A 24,011-nucleotide genomic window follows, 5' to 3' on the forward strand; every position below is an offset into this window, starting at 1 on the left:
TCTCAGAGAAATTCACTAAATATAATGTCTTCTACATAGTACAGCAGTCTATGCCTCCTCGCAGTAGCAGTACCTGGCGGAGGATGGTAAGCTGCAGGTGTCACGATGCAGATTTAGTTCAGTAGGTGGCGATACTTCAGCAGTTGATTCTACAAACAATATTAAAAGTGTGAGAAGAAGAATTTTAAGATTCCGCGGCGATGTTTGGTTTTAAATAAGTATAAAACGATTTTATGCCAAATACTTTTTATCCGAGCAGAAATGCATTTTAACAAGTATAAAGATAAACATAATCAACAGTCGAGTTTGTCGTCTTCTTTTATTACCGGTGAGTAACGTTAGTCGGAAATATAGATTCATATTGTTTACGATGTATTATTATCATCAATCATGTCTTCATTACAGCTCCCAATGATAAAACGCTAATAATGGCGTCTAAAGAGAAGAAGGAAAACATAAGAATGGACAAACAGACGGCATCTGTATACGCAGCGAAGATAAAGACCAAGATACACAGTAAGAAATGCTAAACAGATTTACCTGTATGCATCAATAGTAGTTTGTGTTACTGGTTTTAAGTTGTGAGTTGGCCAATGGCTATACCCAGACCTTCTTCATTATCTCGCAGATACCTCATCATTCTTCAAGCTTTCTTTGAAAAGTAACAACAAGGCTCTGGCTCTGGCTCTAGTAGCTCAGAAGCAGAAGAGCAGAGAGTTGGAGGCAGAGGTGGTGCGACTGAGGAAAGAAGCGCAGACGACTAATTTTGATCTCGCTCAACAGCGTCACAGAAACAAACAACTGGTATGTCTGTGAAAGTGTGACTTGTTCATGCTGTACAGGCACAAGTCATTACAAGTCTTATTGAACTGTCTTATATTTAACAGACCTTATACTGTACTTGAAAAACAACGAACATACAGCATTATTAATTATTCATAACAATATATGTAGTTATTTTCATTTTTCGGACTCTAGTTTGCCAATATACGAGAGTTTTATGACTCTTCCCTTAACTGGATGACAAAGGCAGTTGATATTTTTTGCAATGAGGAGGTAAGCTGTTGGTATATTTTTAAAATTAAATTATATTACTGTTTTTGTTGTTGTTGTTATTAATAATGGTCAGCATAGTAGTTATTTTTTATTATTGTCAGGACTTTGATTGTTTCACAAATAGCTAGGTCTAATTGTCAACCCTCTGGTATTGTTAATTTGGGAGTCCCACTTGTGTTGTTTAATACTACATTTCATTTTAATGTTTTTTTCTTTAATATTTAGCATTTTGAGTGTATTTCATGTTATAAATTAATATTTATATCCAAATTATGGACTATTCGCAGTATAAAATGTAAAAAAAATAATAATAATACGCAGTACAGTATTTAAGTAAAAAAAATAGAGCAAAAGTATTTAAAATCCATTGAGATTTATTCCACCTTGTGTTTTGATTTAAATGTTGTCACCACTTCATTGCTGTGCACTTTTTTCTGCATTTTGGCTTATTTGGAGATTGCTCACACAAAAACAACTTTTGAAATTTTGACTATTTTCCATTCGTTTCTTATGGTGGTCACTGCGAACAACATAAGTGTGACTATTTTAGAATTTTTCAAATCAAGTCCACACTTTTTTGGAGGGGTGGGTTGGGGGGGCGGGGGGATGGGGGTCACCTAGCGACTGCTTTTGTACCATTCCGATGAAGTGATTTTTAAAATTTCCAAACATTTTAAACAACTGAACAACACCAGAGGGTTAAATAGACACAACATTATTATGAACTATTTTCATTATAATCAATTAATATTAATACTCATTATTATTATTATTATTATTTTTTTGTTAAAGGATCCAGACTCTGAACACAACACCAGTGAAGGTATGGAAACACATTGTACAGTAGACTGCTCATTGATTACAAGTTTCCTTAAGTATGTCAGTCAAGTTTAATTAAGTTTGAATGATTGGAACTGTAATGTCAATTTATATAAATTCCTTGTACTTTAAAGCTTAATATGTCTTGATGATTATTAGTATTTTTTTACATTTGTGATTTTTTTTTTTTCAGACCAAATGATTGAAATAGAGAAAGAGGTTGGGAGTCTGCAAGGCAAACCATTGTGTCCACGGCAGGATTATGAGAATTCTGAACCAGTGAATACAGCCGTTGATGATCCCAGCCAAGAGAGTGACAGTCCAGCACAGCAAAACACCATATATGACTCTGAAATGGAGGTGTCCATTAGTGACAGTTCTGCTGAAATAGTAACAGTTGAAACAAATGCAAGAAAAACCTCTAGAGTTACAGAGGAACATCAGGAAAATAAGGATTTGTGTCTGTCAGAAAAGGGTAGCGAGGTTATATCTGCAAAGGTGGACTCACCAGTTGAATTTAGTAGGTTAGACAATACATCAGCTGTGTCTAAAGAGACGGCCGCTATGACTCCGCAGTGCTCTCTCACTGTTCAGAATGAGGTGGAGAATGGGCAGCAAACAGAGTCAATAACTGCACGCAGGAAGACTCATGTCACCTCTCGTTGTACCAAAAGTAGGAGACGTACATGTAAACGGAAAGAACCAAACCCAGATCCTAGAAAAACGCATGTTATCTCCCAAGATCCTCCTAATTACACTTTTAAAGATTGTTTTAGTGATCTCGAGCTTCAGAATTCTGAAAGAAACAAGGCAATTGAAAATACTTCAAGTAAAGCTGTTAAAAACAAAGCTAAAGAGTCCCATGCTACCCAGGAACCCAGGAGAACATTTATAGTTCAAGATGAGCTAAGACCTCAGAAGAGCAGGAAGACCAAAGTCTTGTCCCTTATGATGGATCAAAGTTTATCTGATGTGCATGAAACTGTTCAGTCTGCCAGTACTCTTTGCTTGGAATCTGCTTGTACTGATGTGCATATCGTTGAGACCGCTGTTCAAAAACACAAAAACAAAACTGCAACACACCCACTTTCTCAGTCTGAAAAGTGCGAGACACAGAAAAACAGAGGAATATTTATGATACAGGCAAGTCAATTATTAATCAGCAGGAATTCATTTTTGAATGAAACCAATAAATTAGAGGATCCCAACAGACCGGAAGGTTTACAGGAAGTAATATCAGAAACCCAAACAACACCTTTCGATATTAATTCAGATAATGTTGCACAACAGCACAAGGAGCCAGAGCATGATTTTCATAAGATATTGACAGAAAACACCTCTCATCCAGAATGTTCACAAGAGGCGAATACCAGCCTTGTACAGAAACTCTCTGAATTAACGCCATCAGTGACTGGTAAAGCCAAAAAACAAAGAAATGAGGGGAAAGACAAAATAAAAAAGAAGAAAGCTGTATCAAGAGAAAAACCCAAAGCATTAGCAAAGAAACAAAACAGTCGTGCTGTGAGTATGGATGAAAACGTGTTGACTGGAAGGCAATATATGAATGATCTTCAGAATGGAGCAGGAGGCAGTTCTTTGTCTAATACTTTACAGTTACCAGTAATATCTCACTACTCAGTATCAGAGGAGGGCTTCAGGGATGAACGTAATGCCGAAACCCTTGGAATAAGCTCTGCTACCTCTGTTGACAAGCTTGATCAGGATGACCATATTAACATGGACTCTTTTAGCATAAATCTAGATCAAACCAACCAAGCTCTCGAGGGCAGGTGCAGGAAAACATATGTTGTTTCATCTTCACATAAATCCCTCATTAAGGAAAAGACTGACAGTGGAGCTTCCAGTGACATTTCTGAACATGATCTTTTTACTAATGAAATGGATAATGTTTCATCTGTCATGAACAGAACCATGTTTGTCGTGGAAAAATTTAATGTGACTTCAAATGGTTTTAGTGGACACACAAATAACCTTCAATTCACAGAGGAGAGGCCTCCCTGTGAGACCCTTGATGGTTACACAGAAACACTCTCAGATGAAAGCTCTGCCCACAGCCCTCAACCAAAGACCCACTGTCAAACTATGAACATTTGTCAGGACCAGGACTCAGACTTGAGGCACCAAGCTCCAGGTAAGCCTTATAAAGTCTAAATGCTTTGCCAATACATGTTAGTACACTTTTTAATACAGATTCATTTTCATTTTCCCCTTTCTTGCTTTTCACATGTCTTATGTTTGTTTTTATCTTATATATATATTTTTTATTTTGTGAACAGAAGAAGGCAGGGTTATGAAGAGTCTAACAAATACAGAGCATAACACTGATTTTGGGAAAAAAAGTAGAAGAGCAGCACCAGTCTCTTACAAAGAACCAGCTCTCAACTGGTGAGTTACACTCAAATAAAATAACACAGACTAATGTAATGCAATAAAATATAATGCATCTCTGTCTTAATTTCGTTTATTTTTTAACAGCAAGATGAGGCGTGGGGACAAATACTCGGACACAAAATTATTAAACTCTCCGGTGTTCAAAGACAAGAAGAAGAAGAAATGAACATAGTGATTTTTTCCATTTATTGATTTCAGACTTTCATTAGTTTTTTTCTCATTACTTTGGCTTTTTTTTATGTAATGCAAATTTTAAATAGATTGATATTAAAGTATTAAATAATTTTAATCACAGCTGTTAATTTGCCTTCATAACTCATTTTTGAATATAGGAAATATTGTTTTTATTTTATCGTTTTAATGGTTGATAAAGAGAACCCTTACAGGTCGTATATAGGAAAGTTGAGTCTGTGTGTTATGTAACCAAGCACTGGCCGACAGTGTTATAGTGATTGAAGGACTGAATTAATAATTTAGAAAACTGTTCACCTGAGATGACCACAATTCTGAGATCGAGTAGGAGTGTGTTTAACCAGTTTATATTGACTGAAAGTTGATTAAAACTTCTTATATATATATATATATATATAGTTAACTTATTGTGCTGTTGGTATCTGAGTTTTAGGTAAGTTTCAATGAGATTTCTTTGTTTAAATAGTTTCTATGTGTTTTTGTGAAATTTTTTTATAAATTTCTATTTGTAGAGGTGATCAGTCTTAGAAAAATGCATTGAATTTAAATGTAATGAGCTTATAGCCACATACTGTTTTATATTTTTTTTTTTAGAGAATCCAACTTGTATATTTCAAATGTTAGTCTCATCAGATATCTTTGGTAACCTAACATTTGTGAGTTAGACATCCTCTCTCACTTTTCCTGTTAGAAGCCAAAATATAGTTTGCTTCCTGTGTTTAGTGTTGCCCCTTGCAGAGGATTAACTACAAGGTAAAGCTATGCTTGTTTTACGTGTGTTTTTTTATTATTATTATTTGTAATGTTTGTTTTTGCTAAATACATTTACATTTTGTAATACATTTTGAAATAAAGACGTTTAGAATTAAGTGTTTCAACTGAGTTTCAAATAGAGGCCAAGCGAGTTAAGAGAGATGTTAAAACTTTGCTGTAAGTAGAATTAAAATAAATTTACTGTACTCTATCAGGATAAATGTGATCATAAATTGTTCATAAGTAAGGACACACTTTCCGAACAAAGTTTTTTAAAAACCTTTTTAGTGGTGAATATATTGGACAGCGACTGAGAGAAAATGGTTATGATCCAAAGGGGAAAAGCCCTGCTACAATGTTAGATGATCTGGTAAGAGATCAGTATTAAAGGGAAAGTTTTATATCAAAGGTTAGGGTTGTCCTAATTAAATAGTATAAATATTAGTTGCTATTGTTCTTTTTTCTCTTAAAATTTTTATAGAAAAACAAGATTCAACTATCTTAGGGCTTGTATTTCTAAATATGTTCTAAATACATTCATATAGGCTAATTATGATTTGGCTATAAGTGTGGCTTTGTGGTGGCTCAATAAAAATGATGGGAAGAATGCAGCTGAGAATGTAAGTAGTAATTATGATGCTGCTTATGTCATGATGATTTATGACTTTGACCTTTGACCTTTTGACAGGTTGAACTTCCGGTGACCTTATGATGGATGGGTTGAACTTCCGAAATGAGTTCAGGGGCTAACCTATGACCGTTTCCCACGCATCGATCATGTGGTTTTGACAGAAAGTTTTACCCTATTGACCTAGTTAGTACTAAATTATGATTTGTGATTATTGTGATTATATGGCTTCTCCCCCCTCCCATCACATTCCTGAGCAGTGTATAAATGGGATCGGTGTGTTCTACGTTTATATATAAAACATTATATAATTTATATAATATAATAATTATGCTAAAGTTGGAAACATTTTAGTTATTTCATATATGTGACATTCAGTTATTTCACATTTATATATAAAACATTCTATAATTTATATAATATTTATATAATTTATATAATATAATAATTATCATGCTAAAGTTGAAAACATTTTAGTTATTTCACATTTATATATATATATATATATATATATATATATATATATAAAACATTATATAATTTATATATAAAACATTATATAAATTACTAAAACAATTAAAGGTTTAAAACACATTTTAGTTATTTCATATATGAGACATTCAGTTATTTCACATTTATATATATAACATTCTATAATTTATATAATATAATTAATTAAAGGTTTAAAAAACATTTTAGTTATTTCATATATGTGACATTCAGTTATCTCACATTTATATATAAAACATTCTATAATTTATATATTAGAATTATCATGCTAAAGTTGAAAAAGAAAAACATTTAAGTTATTTCACATTTATATATAAAACATTCTATAATTTATATAATATAATAATTATCATGCTAAAGTTGAAAACATTTTAGTTATTTCATATATGTGACATTGTTATTTCACATATATATATATAAAACATTATATAATTTATATGATATAATTAATTATGCTAAGGTTGAAAAACATTTCAGTTATTTAACATTTATATATAAAACAGCCTATAATTTATATAATATAATAATTATCATGCTAAAGTTGAAAACATTTTAGTTATTTCACATTTATATATAAAACATTCTATAATTTATATAATATTTATATAATTTATATAATATAATTATCATGCTAAAGTTGAAAAACATGCCGTTCTTTATATTCTATCTTTTATATAATATACATAATCTGAAAGCAATTTAAATAAGGTTGAAAAACATTGTGTTCTTTTAAAAAGGTTATACATGAAACGTTCATAAAAAATATACTGAAACCGACTGTTTCAGATAAAACAAGATCCATTTTTAGGGGGCAGAAGAAGCTGTTTTCATATCAGCTTTGATCCTGACCCTCTGTGTCCCACTGTCTACGTCTGCACGCTACAGTGCACACTCGTCCGAATTTACTACAAAATCACAATATCTTCAAAGCCATTGCTAATTAAAACTAACGTATCTCACGCAGGAGTACCGTGTTTTGACAGTTTTCTGACGGTTCACCTATGAATTACGGTTGGTGCGCGGCTAGCATCTCTTGTACCCCTCTCTCTCTCCCTCTCATACATTCATTCGTCTCCAAGTCTTATTTTCTTCTTTTAATGAATATAAACACATTATACATTTGCAAACAATATAAAACAAAACATTTACATTAGTTTTAGTCATCACTAAAAATATACATTTTACCAGGATCAGGGAAAAAATATATAATTAAACAGAACAAAGAATATGGTCTATTGAGGAACCCGGATGTGTCGTTGACACAATTCAGTTAAATTCATTTCACATTAATCGTTGCAAATCATTTTCTATATTATATTTAAAACCTTTTATATCCATCTTTATATCATATCTTTTTCAAAAAACTGTTTAATTATTTATTTTAACCGTACACCTACAGTAGCACCACACACTAAAATGCTGCATGCACGTACATTTTTTTTATTAAATTTAGTTTTTAAGCGATCTGAATTATGACTACCCTATACATTTAATCATAAACCACACGTACCGTGTTATATCACTATAATATCCATTCCACTATACAATTTTGTATTCTGATAAACCAAATAAACAAGCGGACATACGCATGAACATATCAAGTTAAAAAGAGACTTATCTCTATTTTAAAAAATATGAAAAAATAAATAAATAAAATTATATATGACAACGTGTTACTAAACCAGAACACATGTTTTAAACAAGTATTCATCATGTTTATAAAACACATCGCAGTAACAGACATGTTACTAAACCAAACCAAATCATTTATCATACATTTTTAATCATGTATTCAACATATACTTATAACACCAATGTCTGGGGGAGGGCAAAATACCTCCAGTCACCCCAAAACCCACTCAGACTCCAGGGGTTAAAGAATATGGAAATAAATAATTATATAATGACATCATCATCCTAAAGCAATTCATTAAACAAAAAAAGTATAACTTAAAAAAAAGATCACTTATTTTAAATGTGATAGCATAGTATATAAAATAAACATTTCTGATGATACATATAAAAAATATCCCTTACATATCCCTTACATAGACCGGGGAGAGATGTCCAAACATGAATGAAATATCCCAAAATAAAATAATACGACTTAAAAAAATAAAAGTAAAATGTTTAAATCATAAACAGAATCTCACAGGTCCAAGTTGGGGTATTCTCCTGTATGTGAGACCTGAGGGGGGTGCTTCCCACACCCCGCGCGTGGCGAGGGTGGAGTTCCAGACCGCATGATCTAAGCCAGAGGGGTACATTATTTCAAAGTTAACATTAATGTAATGTTTGAATAATCAGTACCCTCACTACATCTGATGTAATTCATTACATCTGTTTAAATGTTTCTTAATTCAACAAAATGATGATATATATTACCTAAAATATTTAGATTTTTATATATTATATAATAATTATTTATATCATATCATATATATATAATTATATTATATTAGATGCGTTATGCATTAATCACTTTAGATTCTTTAAAGTTCTTATTTTTTGCATGATCTTCAAAGTTTTTAATACCATCTTTCTGTCTCCCTCTCCCTCTCTCACACGGACACACACACACACACACACACACACACACACACACACACACACACACACACACACACAGACAATGAAACATGATGCCAAAGTCTTTCTGTATGTTTTAAAAATAAAGCTAAAAATATTGATTTTGCTTTAAATGTATGCTACATTTGTTTGTCGCAGCATAGACTGTGAAGTTTAGATGAAGTTGATTGATCTTTTAGAAGAATTCTTTCAGAGAAAGACCCTCGATCGTATTCACCCATTAAAGATGGTTCAGGAGAGATGGGTTTCTGGACCCACGCATCCTAGAGATGTAATTTATGTGCGTTGCTACGGTCGTAAACCTTTCACATATCTACGGTACTTTCAGACACAGAGCAGGAAAGACATTTGCAGGGCCTCTGTTTAACCGTTCCAAAATACCTCCATTTAAAAGCAAAATTAAAATATAAAAATGACCGCCTGTACAGCTGTAGTTCTATTTTATATTAAAAGTATCCTTACTATCCATATTATATTCTTTATTTAAAACGATATATTTAACCGGCAGTATCCCCCCAACGTGTTTTCCATCAGTTGTTTGGCCTTCGGGCTTTTTACGTAGTGCTTTTCAGTTACTGTAAGATCGCTTTACACTAGTGTAATGAAAGTTAACTTTTCTTAAAGTTTATAGTTGTATTTTACTGTATCCGCATCCTTCTATCCTGTAGATTGTATGCGTACTGTAAAATAACAAATATACATTTTGCTTAAAGTCAGTAAAATAATTACACCTACGATTTGAAACGTGTTTAAACACATTGTGTGTCACTAAAGCAAGGCACGCCGTCTATCGTCTTATTTTTTTAAATAACCTGATGACCAGCATTGTTTCTTCATATAATTTATGCCCCCGAGTGCTTTTCTCACACGAGTAGAAAACTCTTTCTCTTTGGATGTGTTTGGCAGAAACATAATTTCTACATCAGAAAATTTTTTAAATGTACGACTGAACTTTTCTCATTCGACAGAAATACTATTTTCAAATTATTTACCCGGCCTATGACACTAGGTGTAAATGTTCTTACCTAGAACAGAAAACATACGCTTTGATTATTTTGTAGGCATCGTGTAATGTTAAATGGTTTACTAAAAAAATTAAAGCACCGGCAGCTGTGATTTTCAAAATGAAAGACATGTACGAGCTAAGGATGTGTCAACTATTATCATCATTTCCTTTTGACCCGGATAATACGGTAATTAATTTTCTATGCGAGTGACACAATATACAGTTCTCATACTATTGGTGTAAATAGCCGTGCTAAAACATTTATGACTATTTTTGCAGGCCAGCAGATCATGTCAAGGGTGTTTCACATCTAAGAATCACAATGTTTTGTAAATGACATTTTTCTTACACCTCGAGATTTAACCGTATCAAGATTTTGGGCGACCGTTCGCAATTTCATCATTTCGTCATCGTAATAGGAATAAATGAAAATTAAGAAATTAAGTTACAGTTTTTCTCTTCGAGATATTTCTTTTAGCGCAACTTTGTGTCTGTCCAAAAAGTGTGATCGCATGAAGCATCGACGCAAAAATGAAGTCTAGCTGTTTTACACTTAAAACTATTACAACATCAAACGTTACACTCGTTTAAGTTTCCACACTCTTGTTGAGATACATTTTTTTATCCATAACCTTTCGTGTATTCGAGCGACCAAATCACTAAGAAAGACAGTATAGCAAGAAAACTAACGTTTACAACGCATATAGAATTTAGGTTTTTTTTTTATTTGTAAATTATATTTTTATTACTCCGTTAGATTTAGTCATCGTGTTCGGATAGCCGATGACACAATTCACATTCTGTTTTAAGACTCCTGTAAGTTCGTGCTAACTCTCGCGTGGGAAAGAGAGCGGGGTGAGCGCATTCTATTCATTTAAGAACAATTATTAAACATTTGCCCAAACTTTTTTATTATTTTGACAAAACACAACACGACGACATTAAAGATTGTTATCAGTTCCTACGGCCACCTTCTTTGATTCAAATAAAGCAACATCTCTGGTGTACGTGTGTATGTGCTAAACATCTTTGCTTCTCCACTTCTGACAGATTTGTTAGATGGGCTACCGTTGTAATACAAACACATTTGAGAACTACGATGTTCTCACTTTTGTAACGGTTATAGAAAAATGCCATACACACTTTTGCATTTCATAATTCAGTGATTTTAGCTGTAATGAGCACATGAGACAAATTGTCAATGTGTGACTCGTAAACATGAATAATTTTATTTATTTATTTATTTTTACCAGAGATAGTCGACCGATCTGTTGACACGTTGTTTTGCAGTTTTCTGATGAAGAGTTTTCTCTGACCGCGGTCAAACATACACTGCCTGTTCATAGGAATTTTACAGCATAAAAATATCACCCCTACATCTAGAGCTCTTGTTCATATAGCCGATGACGACGTTCACATTTTACTCGTCGTACTCGTTTCAACATTTCCGCTTGACATTAAAGAGTAGACCTATGCGTACGCCCCTTCGGTCGTAAGCATTATCATCTACCGCGTGCTGAGATTTTTCTGCTTTGTCCACTTTTGACGGATTTGCTAGAGGGACTATGTCACCTCGTTGTAACGTGATTACGTTTAAGATCCATAAGATTGCACTACATTCACCTGAAAAGGTTATAGACATACTCTTTTATACAGGAAAACGCGTATCAGAATAACAAATACCTAATAGTGAAATCCAGTATTCTAAACTATTGTGAAAGTTTTAATGCAACTCTGTAAATAGCTTTTTTTTTCTACTACTGTATACATTATTGTTTGGTTGTCTTTGTACGGTATTTCAATCAATAAACCACTGTTGATAAGTCGTTCATTTAAGTGAGAGACGGGATGATTTTGACTGTTTCAGTCATTCATCGTGTTTAAGGTCTGATCCGGAAACTGCGCTACGACTGGAACTGCGCTCTGTCACGTCTAAATAACCCGTTGTTCTTTAAGAAAACACGAGGCGACCAGTTTCTGACATCTATTAATTCACTTCATTTTTTCACAACCGCAAATGTTTTGTTTAGCATACATATTAGTTTTAGTCAGTTACATAGGCCTCACGCATGAAGTTTATAGTTATTTTAAATAATTATGATAGAGTTACAGGTTTAGGTTAGTGTGGCGCCTGTAAGCGGTGAAAACTTCATCGACGACGGTGTTACTCAAACAGCCCATAGCGTTATCTTTTAACAAACTATTGTATTGCGCGTTACTAAGACAAAATCTGTAACAGCGTTCATTAATATGTTGAAATGAAAATAAACATACAAAACTTTATAATGACCGCGAGTTTAGTATAGCCTAACACCGCATAGACAAATGTTTGTTCTAACTCTTTCGCCCTAAAATTGCGAGATTTCTTGACTTTGCCGTGTTTAACGGACTCTAGATCTCATCGCGCCGTAGCGAACTGTAAACCACACACTTTCTCATCGCATTACGCTAAGAAAACAGCACATGGTTAAAGCTATTACACCATAAACTGTCTAAAGTTGTTAATGTACAAGCACAGTAAACTATTTCTACAAAAAATATCATCGCACCAGTTTTTTTTTTTTTTTTTTTGCGTATGATACATCGTTCAACAATACTTTTGCACACTCATTCGACTGTATTTATTACCGCCGTTCTCACGTTCCTGCTGTTCATAATGTATATATAATCCTTCATTGCATTCATATTTATATTCTGTATATACTCCGATCGATATTGTACGTATATAGCAACTACACTGTACTTTCTGTATGTCATAGCTTTACTTACTCTGCACTTTTATGAATATAAAACACTATATTCTCGCGCTTCTGGTTAGATGCTAACTGCATTTCATTAGCTCTGGACTTGTACTCTGCATAATGACAATAAAGTCGAATCTAATCTAAACAAGTACAATCGTACGCTTCCAGGACTTTGCTCATTCTTTCTGTTTAAATTTGTTTAAACGGACTTTCACATTCTTATTTTCACCAACTAAGTGTAATTTCCTAGGCCTCGCGGATTGTTTTTCTAGTTTTGCCGTCAATCCCTTTGTTCATACGCAGCGATATCTCTGTGAATCTGCTTGATTTCATAAAATATTTTATCTCTTACGTTATATCATTATACTATCCTAGTTTATATCAGATACAAGTTTGTTTCTTCATATTTCTCTTACATCTACTCCCGTCCATTCTACCCCGTTAGAGTATCCACGACTGTATACTCATTTGTAAGTCTCTTCGAACGTATGCTAAATCATTAAAATCCAAAAAATGAACTCGGTGAAAGAATATACAGTGAAGGGATTCAAACTTTTATTTCAACAATACAGTGTTGAATTTACATGCATACAATGAAGTAATGAAGAAAGTGATCAAATTGTTATTACAAATAATAGTGATGACATCACAAGTTATCTAGCCAGAAAAGAAAATCTCGGCAGGCCCTCAAGTTTTGTTCTATTATGAAATTGACGACGGTTTCAATAATTTCATGTATCGCGAACCCATAATGTTTAGCGACTAACATCACACACAAATCCGTTATGCACGTACACAGACAGAGAGTCTCGTTAATGTACATCTCGTCACTACATTCGGCCGTCACATACAGAATCTTTCTGGTCGTTACACAAATCGGTGCCTTGCTGGTCGTATACAAGCTCGACAAATCGGGCCATGGATTATTTTTCAGGCTTCTTACAACGTCCATTTCTTTCTTGAGATTTGTTACGCGCTTGGAATCCGTCGTACAATCATGATTCGGATCAGACGCATCGTCTATGATTTTACGCATCAGATCGATCATTTGCTCTCTGTAACATTGTTTAAACATAGAGTCTATGTTGGCTTTTACAGGACACATCTTTCCTTCGGCACAGCCGCACTCCACTCGCTCATCCGCACCAGCGCTGGTAGTGGCAGACATCCTTTTCAGAATTTATTCCAAGACGTAAACCGAGTGTTTTTAAAATCCACGACGATCCGGGCCTTGTGCAATTTTTTGATCGTTTTGATCGCTGAAGCCGATTCTGTCAGTCCACGTAGATAATGTTTTGATTGACAAGATGTTGAAGTTTGATTGACAAGATGTTCGCGGATCATAAGAAAACCTGCGATAACTGCAGAGTTTATGAGGCCAGCCGCTCACAGGGGATAAAGACTAGCCGTAGTCACGAGGAAGTAGTGGCGGATCTTCTGTACATTCGAACAAAAAATAAAAATGAGCGGTCTTGTTTCTACGTATCAAATGTTGCTTGGTTGATTGTTGAAATGGGGGTGTTGCACACAAAAGCGGAGGAGGGTGAAGGGGGCTTGGTTACGGTTTGACTCGCGAGAAATATGAAGAAACAAACTTGTATCTGATATAAACTAGGATAGTATAATGATATAACGTAAGAGATAAAATATTTTATGAAATCAAGCAGATTCACAGAGATATCGCTGCGTATGAACAAAGGGATTGACGGCAAAACTAGAAAAACAATCCGCGAGGCCTAGGAAATTACACTTAGTTGGTGAAAATAAGAATGTGAAAGTCCGTTTAAACAAATTTAAACAGAAAGAATGAGCAAAGTCCTGGAAGCGTACGATTGTACTTGTTTAGATTAGATTCGACTTTATTGTCATTATGCAGAGTACAAGTCCAGAGCTAATGAAATGCAGTTAGCATCTAACCAGAAGCGCGAGAATATAGTGTTTTATATTCATAAAAGTGCAGTGTAGTTGCTATATACGTACAATATCGATCGGAGTATATACAGAATATAAATATGAATGCAATGAAGGATTATATATACATTATGAACAGCAGGAACGTGAGAACGGCGGTAATAAATACAGTCGAATGAGTGTGCAAAAGTATTGTTGAACGATGTATCATACGCAAAAAAAAAAAAAAAAAAACTGGTGCGATGATATTTTTTGTAGAAATAGTTTACTGTGCTTGTACATTAACAACTTTAGACAGTTTATGGTGTAATAGCTTTAACCATGTGCTGTTTTCTTAGCGTAATGCGATGAGAAAGTGTGTGGTTTACAGTTCGCTACGGCGCGATGAGATCTAGAGTCCGTTAAACACGGCAAAGTCAAGAAATCTCGCAATTTTAGGGCGAAAGAGTTAGAACAAACATTTGTCTATGCGGTGTTAGGCTATACTAAACTCGCGGTCATTATAAAGTTTTGTATGTTTATTTTCATTTCAACATATTAATGAACGCTGTTACAGATTTTGTCTTAGTAACGCGCAATACAATAGTTTGTTAAAAGATAACGCTATGGGCTGTTTGAGTAACACCGTCGTCGATGAAGTTTTCACCGCTTACAGGCGCCACACTAACCTAAACCTGTAACTCTATCATAATTATTTAAAATAACTATAAACTTCATGCGTGAGGCCTATGTAACTGACTAAAACTAATATGTATGCTAAACAAAACATTTGCGGTTGTGAAAAAATGAAGTGAATTAATAGATGTCAGAAACTGGTCGCCTCGTGTTTTCTTAAAGAACAACGGGTTATTTAGACGTGACAGAGCGCAGTTCCAGTCGTAGCGCAGTTTCCGGATCAGACCTTAAACACGATGAATGACTGAAACAGTCAAAATCATCCCGTCTCTCACTTAAATGAACGACTTATCAACAGTGGTTTATTGATTGAAATACCGTACAAAGACAACCAAACAATAATGTATACAGTAGTAGAAAAAAAAAGCTATTTACAGAGTTGCATTAAAACTTTCACAATAGTTTAGAATACTGGATTTCACTATTAGGTATTTGTTATTCTGATACGCGTTTTCCTGTATAAAAGAGTATGTCTATAACCTTTTCAGGTGAATGTAGTGCAATCTTATGGATCTTAAACGTAATCACGTTACAACGAGGTGACATAGTCCCTCTAGCAAATCCGTCAAAAGTGGACAAAGCAGAAAAATCTCAGCACGCGGTAGATGATAATGCTTACGACCGAAGGGGCGTACGCATAGGTCTACTCTTTAATGTCAAGCGGAAATGTTGAAACGAGTACGACGAGTAAAATGTGAACGTCGTCATCGGCTATATGAACAAGAGCTCTAGATGTAGGGGTGATATTTTTATGCTGTAAAATTCCTATGAACAGGCAGTGTATGTTTGACCGCGGTCAGAGAAAACTCTTCATCAGAAAACTGCAAAACAACGTGTCAACAGATCGGTCGACTATCTCTGGTAAAAATAAATAAATAAATAAAATTATTCATGTTTACGAGTCACACATTGACAATTTTTGTCTCATGTGCTCATTACAGCTAAAATCACTGAATTATGAAATGCAAAAGTGTGTATGGCATTTTTCTATAACCGTTACAAAAGTGAGAACATCGTAGTTCTCAAATGTGTTTGTATTACAACGGTAGCCCATCTAACAAATCTGTCAGAAGTGGAGAAGCAAAGATGTTTAGCACATACACACGTACACCAGAGATGTTGCTTTATTTGAATCAAAGAAGGTGGCCGTAGGAACTGATAACAATCTTTAATGTCGTCGTGTTGTGTTTTGTCAAAATAATAAAAAAGTTTGGGCAAATGTTTAATAATTGTTCTTAAATGAATAGAATGCGCTCACCCCGCTCTCTTTCCCACGCGAGAGTTAGCACGAACTTACAGGAGTCTTAAAACAGAATGTGAATTGTGTCATCGGCTATCCGAACACGATGACTAAATCTAACGGAGTAATAAAAATATAATTTACAAATAAAAAAAAAACCTAAATTCTATATGCGTTGTAAACGTTAGTTTTCTTGCTATACTGTCTTTCTTAGTGATTTGGTCGCTCGAATACACGAAAGGTTATGGATAAAAAAATGTATCTCAACAAGAGTGTGGAAACTTAAACGAGTGTAACGTTTGATGTTGTAATAGTTTTAAGTGTAAAACAGCTAGACTTCATTTTTGCGTCGATGCTTCATGCGATCACACTTTTTGGACAGACACAAAGTTGCGCTAAAAGAAATATCTCGAAGAGAAAAACTGTAACTTAATTTCTTAATTTTCATTTATTCCTATTACGATGACGAAATGATGAAATTGCGAACGGTCGCCCAAAATCTTGATACGGTTAAATCTCGAGGTGTAAGAAAAATGTCATTTACAAAACATTGTGATTCTTAGATGTGAAACACCCTTGACATGATCTGCTGGCCTGCAAAAATAGTCATAAATGTTTTAGCACGGCTATTTACACCAATAGTATGAGAACTGTATATTGTGTCACTCGCATAGAAAATTAATTACCGTATTATCCGGGTCAAAAGGAAATGATGATAATAGTTGACACATCCTTAGCTCGTACATGTCTTTCATTTTGAAAATCACAGCTGCCGGTGCTTTAATTTTTTTAGTAAACCATTTAACATTACACGATGCCTACAAAATAATCAAAGCGTATGTTTTCTGTTCTAGGTAAGAACATTTACACCTAGTGTCATAGGCCGGGTAAATAATTTGAAAATAGTATTTCTGTCGAATGAGAAAAGTTCAGTCGTACATTTAAAAAATTTTCTGATGTAGAAATTATGTTTCTGCCAAACACATCCAAAGAGAAAGAGTTTTCTACTCGTGTGAGAAAAGCACTCGGGGGCATAAATTATATGAAGAAACAATGCTGGTCATCAGGTTATTTAAAAAAATAAGACGATAGACGGCGTGCCTTGCTTTAGTGACACACAATGTGTTTAAACACGTTTCAAATCGTAGGTGTAATTATTTTACTGACTTTAAGCAAAATGTATATTTGTTATTTTACAGTACGCATACAATCTACAGGATAGAAGGATGCGGATACAGTAAAATACAACTATAAACTTTAAGAAAAGTTAACTTTCATTACACTAGTGTAAAGCGATCTTACAGTAACTGAAAAGCACTACGTAAAAAGCCCGAAGGCCAAACAACTGATGGAAAACACGTTGGGGGGATACTGCCGGTTAAATATATCGTTTTAAATAAAGAATATAATATGGATAGTAAGGATACTTTTAATATAAAATAGAACTACAGCTGTACAGGCGGTCATTTTTATATTTTAATTTTGCTTTTAAATGGAGGTATTTTGGAACGGTTAAACAGAGGCCCTGCAAATGTCTTTCCTGCTCTGTGTCTGAAAGTACCGTAGATATGTGAAAGGTTTACGACCGTAGCAACGCACATAAATTACATCTCTAGGATGCGTGGGTCCAGAAACCCATCTCTCCTGAACCATCTTTAATGGGTGAATACGATCGAGGGTCTTTCTCTGAAAGAATTCTTCTAAAAGATCAATCAACTTCATCTAAACTTCACAGTCTATGCTGCGACAAACAAATGTAGCATACATTTAAAGCAAAATCAATATTTTTAGCTTTATTTTTAAAACATACAGAAAGACTTTGGCATCATGTTTCATTGTCTGTGTGTGTGTGTGTGTGTGTGTGTGTGTGTGTGTGTGTGTGTGTGTGTCAGTGTGTCCGTGTGAGAGAGGGAGAGGGAGACAGAAAGATGGTATTAAAAACTTTGAAGATCATGCAAAAAATAAGAACTTTAAAGAATCTAAAGTGATTAATGCATAACGCATCTAATATAATATAATTATATATATATGATATGATATAAATAATTATTATATAATATATAAAAATCTAAATATTTTAGGTAATATATATCATCATTTTGTTGAATTAAGAAACATTTAAACAGATGTAATGAATTACATCAGATGTAGTGAGGGTACTGATTATTCAAACATTACATTAATGTTAACTTTGAAATAATGTACCCCTCTGGCTTAGATCATGCGGTCTGGAACTCCACCCTCGCCACGCGCGGGGTGTGGGAAGCACCCCCCTCAGGTCTCACATACAGGAGAATACCCCAACTTGGACCTGTGAGATTCTGTTTATGATTTAAACATTTTACTTTTATTTTTTTAAGTCGTATTATTTTATTTTGGGATATTTCATTCATGTTTGGACATCTCTCCCCGGTCTATGTAAGGGATATGTAAGGGATATTTTTTATATGTATCATCAGAAATGTTTATTTTATATACTATGCTATCACATTTAAAATAAGTGATCTTTTTTTTAAGTTATACTTTTTTTGTTTAATGAATTGCTTTAGGATGATGATGTCATTATATAATTATTTATTTCCATATTCTTTAACCCCTGGAGTCTGAGTGGGTTTTGGGGTGACTGGAGGTATTTTGCCCTCCCCCAGACATTGGTGTTATAAGTATATGTTGAATACATGATTAAAAATGTATGATAAATGATTTGGTTTGGTTTAGTAACATGTCTGTTACTGCGATGTGTTTTATAAACATGATGAATACTTGTTTAAAACATGTGTTCTGGTTTAGTAACACGTTGTCATATATAATTTTATTTATTTATTTTTTCATATTTTTTAAAATAGAGATAAGTCTCTTTTTAACTTGATATGTTCATGCGTATGTCCGCTTGTTTATTTGGTTTATCAGAATACAAAATTGTATAGTGGAATGGATATTATAGTGATATAACACGGTACGTGTGGTTTATGATTAAATGTATAGGGTAGTCATAATTCAGATCGCTTAAAAACTAAATTTAATAAAAAAAATGTACGTGCATGCAGCATTTTAGTGTGTGGTGCTACTGTAGGTGTACGGTTAAAATAAATAATTAAACAGCTTTTTGAAAAAGATATGATATAAAGATGGATATAAAAGGTTTTAAATATAATATAGAAAATGTTTTGCAACGATTAATGTGAAATGAATTTAACTGAATTGTGTCAACGACACATCCGGGTTCCTCAATAGACCATATTCTTTGTTCTGTTTAATTATATATTTTTTCCCTGATCCTGGTAAAATGTATATTTTTAGTGATGACTAAAACTAATGTAAATGTTTTGTTTTATATTGTTTGCGAATGTATAATGTGTTTATATTCATTAAAAGAAGAAAATAAGACTTGGAGACGAATGAATGTATGAGAGGGAGAGAGAGAGGGGTACAAGAGATGCTAGCCGCGCACCAACCGTAATTCATAGGTGAACCGTCAGAAAACTGTCAAAACACGGTACTCCTGCGTGAGATACGTTAGTTTTAATTAGCAATGGCTTTGAAGATATTGTGATTTTGTAGTAAATTCGGACGAGTGTGCACTGTAGCGTGCAGACGTAGACAGTGGGACACAGAGGGTCAGGATCAAAGCTGATATGAAAACAGCTTTTTCTGCCCCCTAAAAATGGATCTTGTTTTATCTGAAACAGTCGGTTTCAGTATATTTTTTATGAACGTTTCATGTATAACCTTTTTAAAAGAACACAATGTTTTTCAACCTTATTTAAATTGCTTTCAGATTATGTATATTATATAAAAGATAGAATATAAAGAACGGCATGTTTTTCAACTTTAGCATGATAATTATATTATATAAATTATATAAATATTATATAAATTATAGAATGTTTTATATATAAATGTGAAATAACTAAAATGTTTTCAACTTTAGCATGATAATTATTATATTATATAAATTATAGGCTGTTTTATATATAAATGTTAAATAACTGAAATGTTTTTCAACCTTAGCATAATTAATTATATCATATAAATTATATAATGTTTTATATATATATATGTGAAATAACAATGTCACATATATGAAATAACTAAAATGTTTTCAACTTTAGCATGATAATTATTATATTATATAAATTATAGAATGTTTTATATATAAATGTGAAATAACTTAAATGTTTTTCTTTTTCAACTTTAGCATGATAATTCTAATATATAAATTATAGAATGTTTTATATATAAATGTGAGATAACTGAATGTCACATATATGAAATAACTAAAATGTTTTTTAAACCTTTAATTAATTATATTATATAAATTATAGAATGTTATATATATAAATGTGAAATAACTGAATGTCTCATATATGAAATAACTAAAATGTGTTTTAAACCTTTAATTGTTTTAGTAATTTATATAATGTTTTATATATAAATTATATAATGTTTTATATATATATATATATATATATATATATATATATATATATATAAATGTGAAATAACTAAAATGTTTTCAACTTTAGCATGATAATTATTATATTATATAAATTATATAAATATTATATAAATTATAGAATGTTTTATATATAAATGTGAAATAACTGAATGTCTCATATATGAAATAACTAAAATGTGTTTTAAACCTTTAATTGTTTTAGTAATTTATATAATGTTTTATATATAAATTATATAATGTTTTATATATATATATATATATATATATATATATAAATGTGAAATAACTAAAATGTTTTCAACTTTAGCATGATAATTATTATATTATATAAATTATATAAATATTATATAAATTATAGAATGTTTTATATATAAATGTGAAATAACTGAATGTCACATATATGAAATAACTAAAATGTTTCCAACTTTAGCATAATTATTATATTATATAAATTATATAATGTTTTATATATAAACGTAGAACACACCGATCCCATTTATACACTGCTCAGGAATGTGATGGGAGGGGGGAGAAGCCATATAATCACACACACACACACACACACACACACACACACATAACCGTATAACTGGGATAAAGTTCAAACAAGTTAGCTGGCACAAACTTCAAACAAGCTAACTGACACAAAGTTCAAACAGCTTCTGTCAAAACCACATGATCGATGCATCGGGAGGGTTTCCTAAAACCATGATTTAGAACTAACTAGGTCAATAGGGTAAAACTTTCTGTCAAAACCACTTGATCGATGCGTGGGGAGTGTTTCCTTTACCGTTTAAACTAGCCGTCAAAAACTATAATTTAGTACTAACTAGGTCAATAGGGTAAAACTTTTTGTCAAAACCACATGATCGATGCGTGGGAAACGGTCATAGGTTAGCCCCTGAACTCATTTCGGAAGTTCAACCCATCCATCATAAGGTCACCGGAAGTTCAACCTGTCAAAAGGTCAAAGGTCAAAGTCATAAATCATCATGACATAAGCAGCATCATAATTACTACTAATGTAATTTGAATAACTGGCATTTATGTGTTTGTTCCACAGATTGACTTATTTATGCTGTATTTTTCCATATAGATTTTTGTGGCTCACATTTGGCAATGATCTGTTGTCTGTAGAGGAATTAGCAGTTTAAGATGTATTAGCCAGTACCCTAATCTCCTGGAAACAGAAGCAATGATTCTTCCTTCATATGCTGGAATGCTTCTGGTAGGGATAAGTAACTGGTTTCAACAACAATTGTGTTTTTGCCCACAAGTTGTATAATTGTCCTCTCATTCTCAGAACAGCTTATCCATAGAAGACATTCTGTCTCTGTACAATTGCAAACCAGTGGTATCATACCCTCATAGCTAAGGTATGTTACAATATTTAGTATAGTATGATTGTCATGTGAGTGAGTGACAAGTTAATCTAACTGAGGTAAAATGGCAAATAAATTAATAACGCAATGATATTGAATTGAGGTTGTTTAAATATCAATACTCTAAATTTTTGTTAAAAAAAGCAGCTTTTTCATAATTACAGCAGAAAATTTAATAGGATTCAAAGCAGTAGGCCACTCAAGAAAACACAGTATGTTACTTTATAGCACTCAAATCCACTAATATGGATATACAGTATTAAAAAGTGAAAATATAAAACAGAAAAAATGCTTTCTTTATCCTATTAATTTCATTTTTATTCTCTTCACCAGCCCAGGTACTGAAAAGCTGGATCAAGGAACACAGTTGACAGGAGGTCTTTCCAGTAACAGATAAACTGGAGTCCCCCTCCACCTCCTCTTCTAGCTCCTCATTTAGTGTGAGTGTCAGTCAGCTGTTTCTCAAATACGTTTTACCACAATCTACAAACCCGATTCCAAAATAGTTGGGACACTGTACAAATTGTGAATAAAAACAGAATGCAATGATACAACATAGATGACATATCAAATGTTTAAACTGAGAAAATGTATAATTTTAAGGGGAAAATAAGTTGATTTTAAATTTCATGGCATCAACACAACTCAAAAAAGTTGGGACAAGGCCATGTTTACCACTGTGTGGCATCCCCTCTTCTTTTTATAACTGTCTGCAAACGTCTGGGGACTGAAGAGACAAGTTGCTCAAGTTTAGGAAGAGGAAGTTTGTCCCATTCTTGTCTTATACAGGCTTCTAGTTGCTCAACTGTCTTAGGTCTTCTTTGTCACATCTTCCTTTTTATGATGCACCAAATGTTTTCCATGGGTTAAAGATCTGGACTGCAGGCTGGCCATTTTGGTACCCGGATCCTTTTTCTACTCAGCCATGATGTTGTAATTGGTGCAGTATGTGGTCTGGCATTGTCATGTTGGAAAATGCAAGGTCTTCCCTGAAAGAGACGACGTCTGGATGGGAGCATATGTTGTTCTAGAACTTGGATATACCTTTCAGCATTGATGGTGCCTTTCCAGATGTGTAAGCTGCCCATGCCACACGCACTCATGCAACCCCATACCATCAGAGATGCAGGCTTCCGAACGGAGCGCTTGACAACCTGAGTTGTCCTTGTCCTGTTTAGTCCAGATGAATTGGTGTCCTAGTTTTCCCCAAAAAATCATCAAATTTTAATTAGTCTGACCACAGAACAATTTTCCACTTTGCCACAGTCCATTTTAAATGAGCCTTGGCCCAGAGAAAACGCCTGCACTTCTGGATCATGTTTAGATATGGCTTCTTTTTTGACCTATAGAGTTTTAGCCGGCAACGGCAAATGGCAGAGTGGATTGTGTTCACCGATAATGTTTTCTGGAAGTATTCCTGAGCCCATGTTGGAATTTCCATTACAGTAGCATTCCTTTATGTGATGCAGTGCTGTCTAAGGGCCGAAAATCATGGACATCCAAGTATGGTTTTCCAGCCTTGACCCTTAGGCACAGAGATTGTTCCAGATTCTCAGAATCTTTGGATGATATTACGCACTGTAGATGATGATAACTTCAAACATTACCTTTCTGATATTACTCCACTATTTTTTG

The 24,011-nt window shown here is 33.4% G+C and overlaps 2 protein-coding genes across 6 annotated transcripts; both read left to right on the forward strand.

The window, feature by feature from the left end:
- Nucleotides 1-77: 77 nt before the first annotated feature.
- LOC132152852 (shugoshin 2-like) lies at nt 78-4,688 on the forward strand. Of its 5 annotated transcripts, none has more exons than XM_059561785.1 (8): nt 78-328; nt 406-516; nt 686-804; nt 979-1,056; nt 1,849-1,879; nt 2,069-4,027; nt 4,173-4,281; nt 4,372-4,688. In XM_059561785.1, exons 1-8 carry the CDS (start codon nt 262-264, stop codon nt 4,451-4,453), a joined length of 2,556 nt encoding a protein of 851 aa, XP_059417768.1. In that variant the 5' UTR covers nt 78-261; the 3' UTR covers nt 4,454-4,688. The 5 variants fall into 5 exon arrangements, with proteins under 5 accessions (XP_059417768.1, XP_059417767.1, XP_059417765.1 ...); XM_059561784.1 differs by having other exon boundaries at nt 442-516; nt 629-804; XM_059561782.1 differs by having other exon boundaries at nt 79-328; nt 629-804.
- LOC132152593 (uncharacterized protein C2orf80-like) lies at nt 4,648-22,369 on the forward strand. The gene is made up of 6 exons (XM_059561341.1): nt 4,648-4,673; nt 5,521-5,602; nt 5,778-5,852; nt 10,107-10,111; nt 22,132-22,222; nt 22,298-22,369. Exons 1-6 carry the CDS (start codon nt 4,648-4,650, stop codon nt 22,367-22,369), a joined length of 351 nt encoding a protein of 116 aa, XP_059417324.1.
- Nucleotides 22,370-24,011: the final 1,642 nt, after the last annotated feature.

This window comes from Carassius carassius, chromosome 11 (genome assembly GCF_963082965.1).
Source record: "Carassius carassius chromosome 11, fCarCar2.1, whole genome shotgun sequence".
NCBI lineage: Eukaryota > Metazoa > Chordata > Actinopteri > Cypriniformes > Cyprinidae > Carassius > Carassius carassius.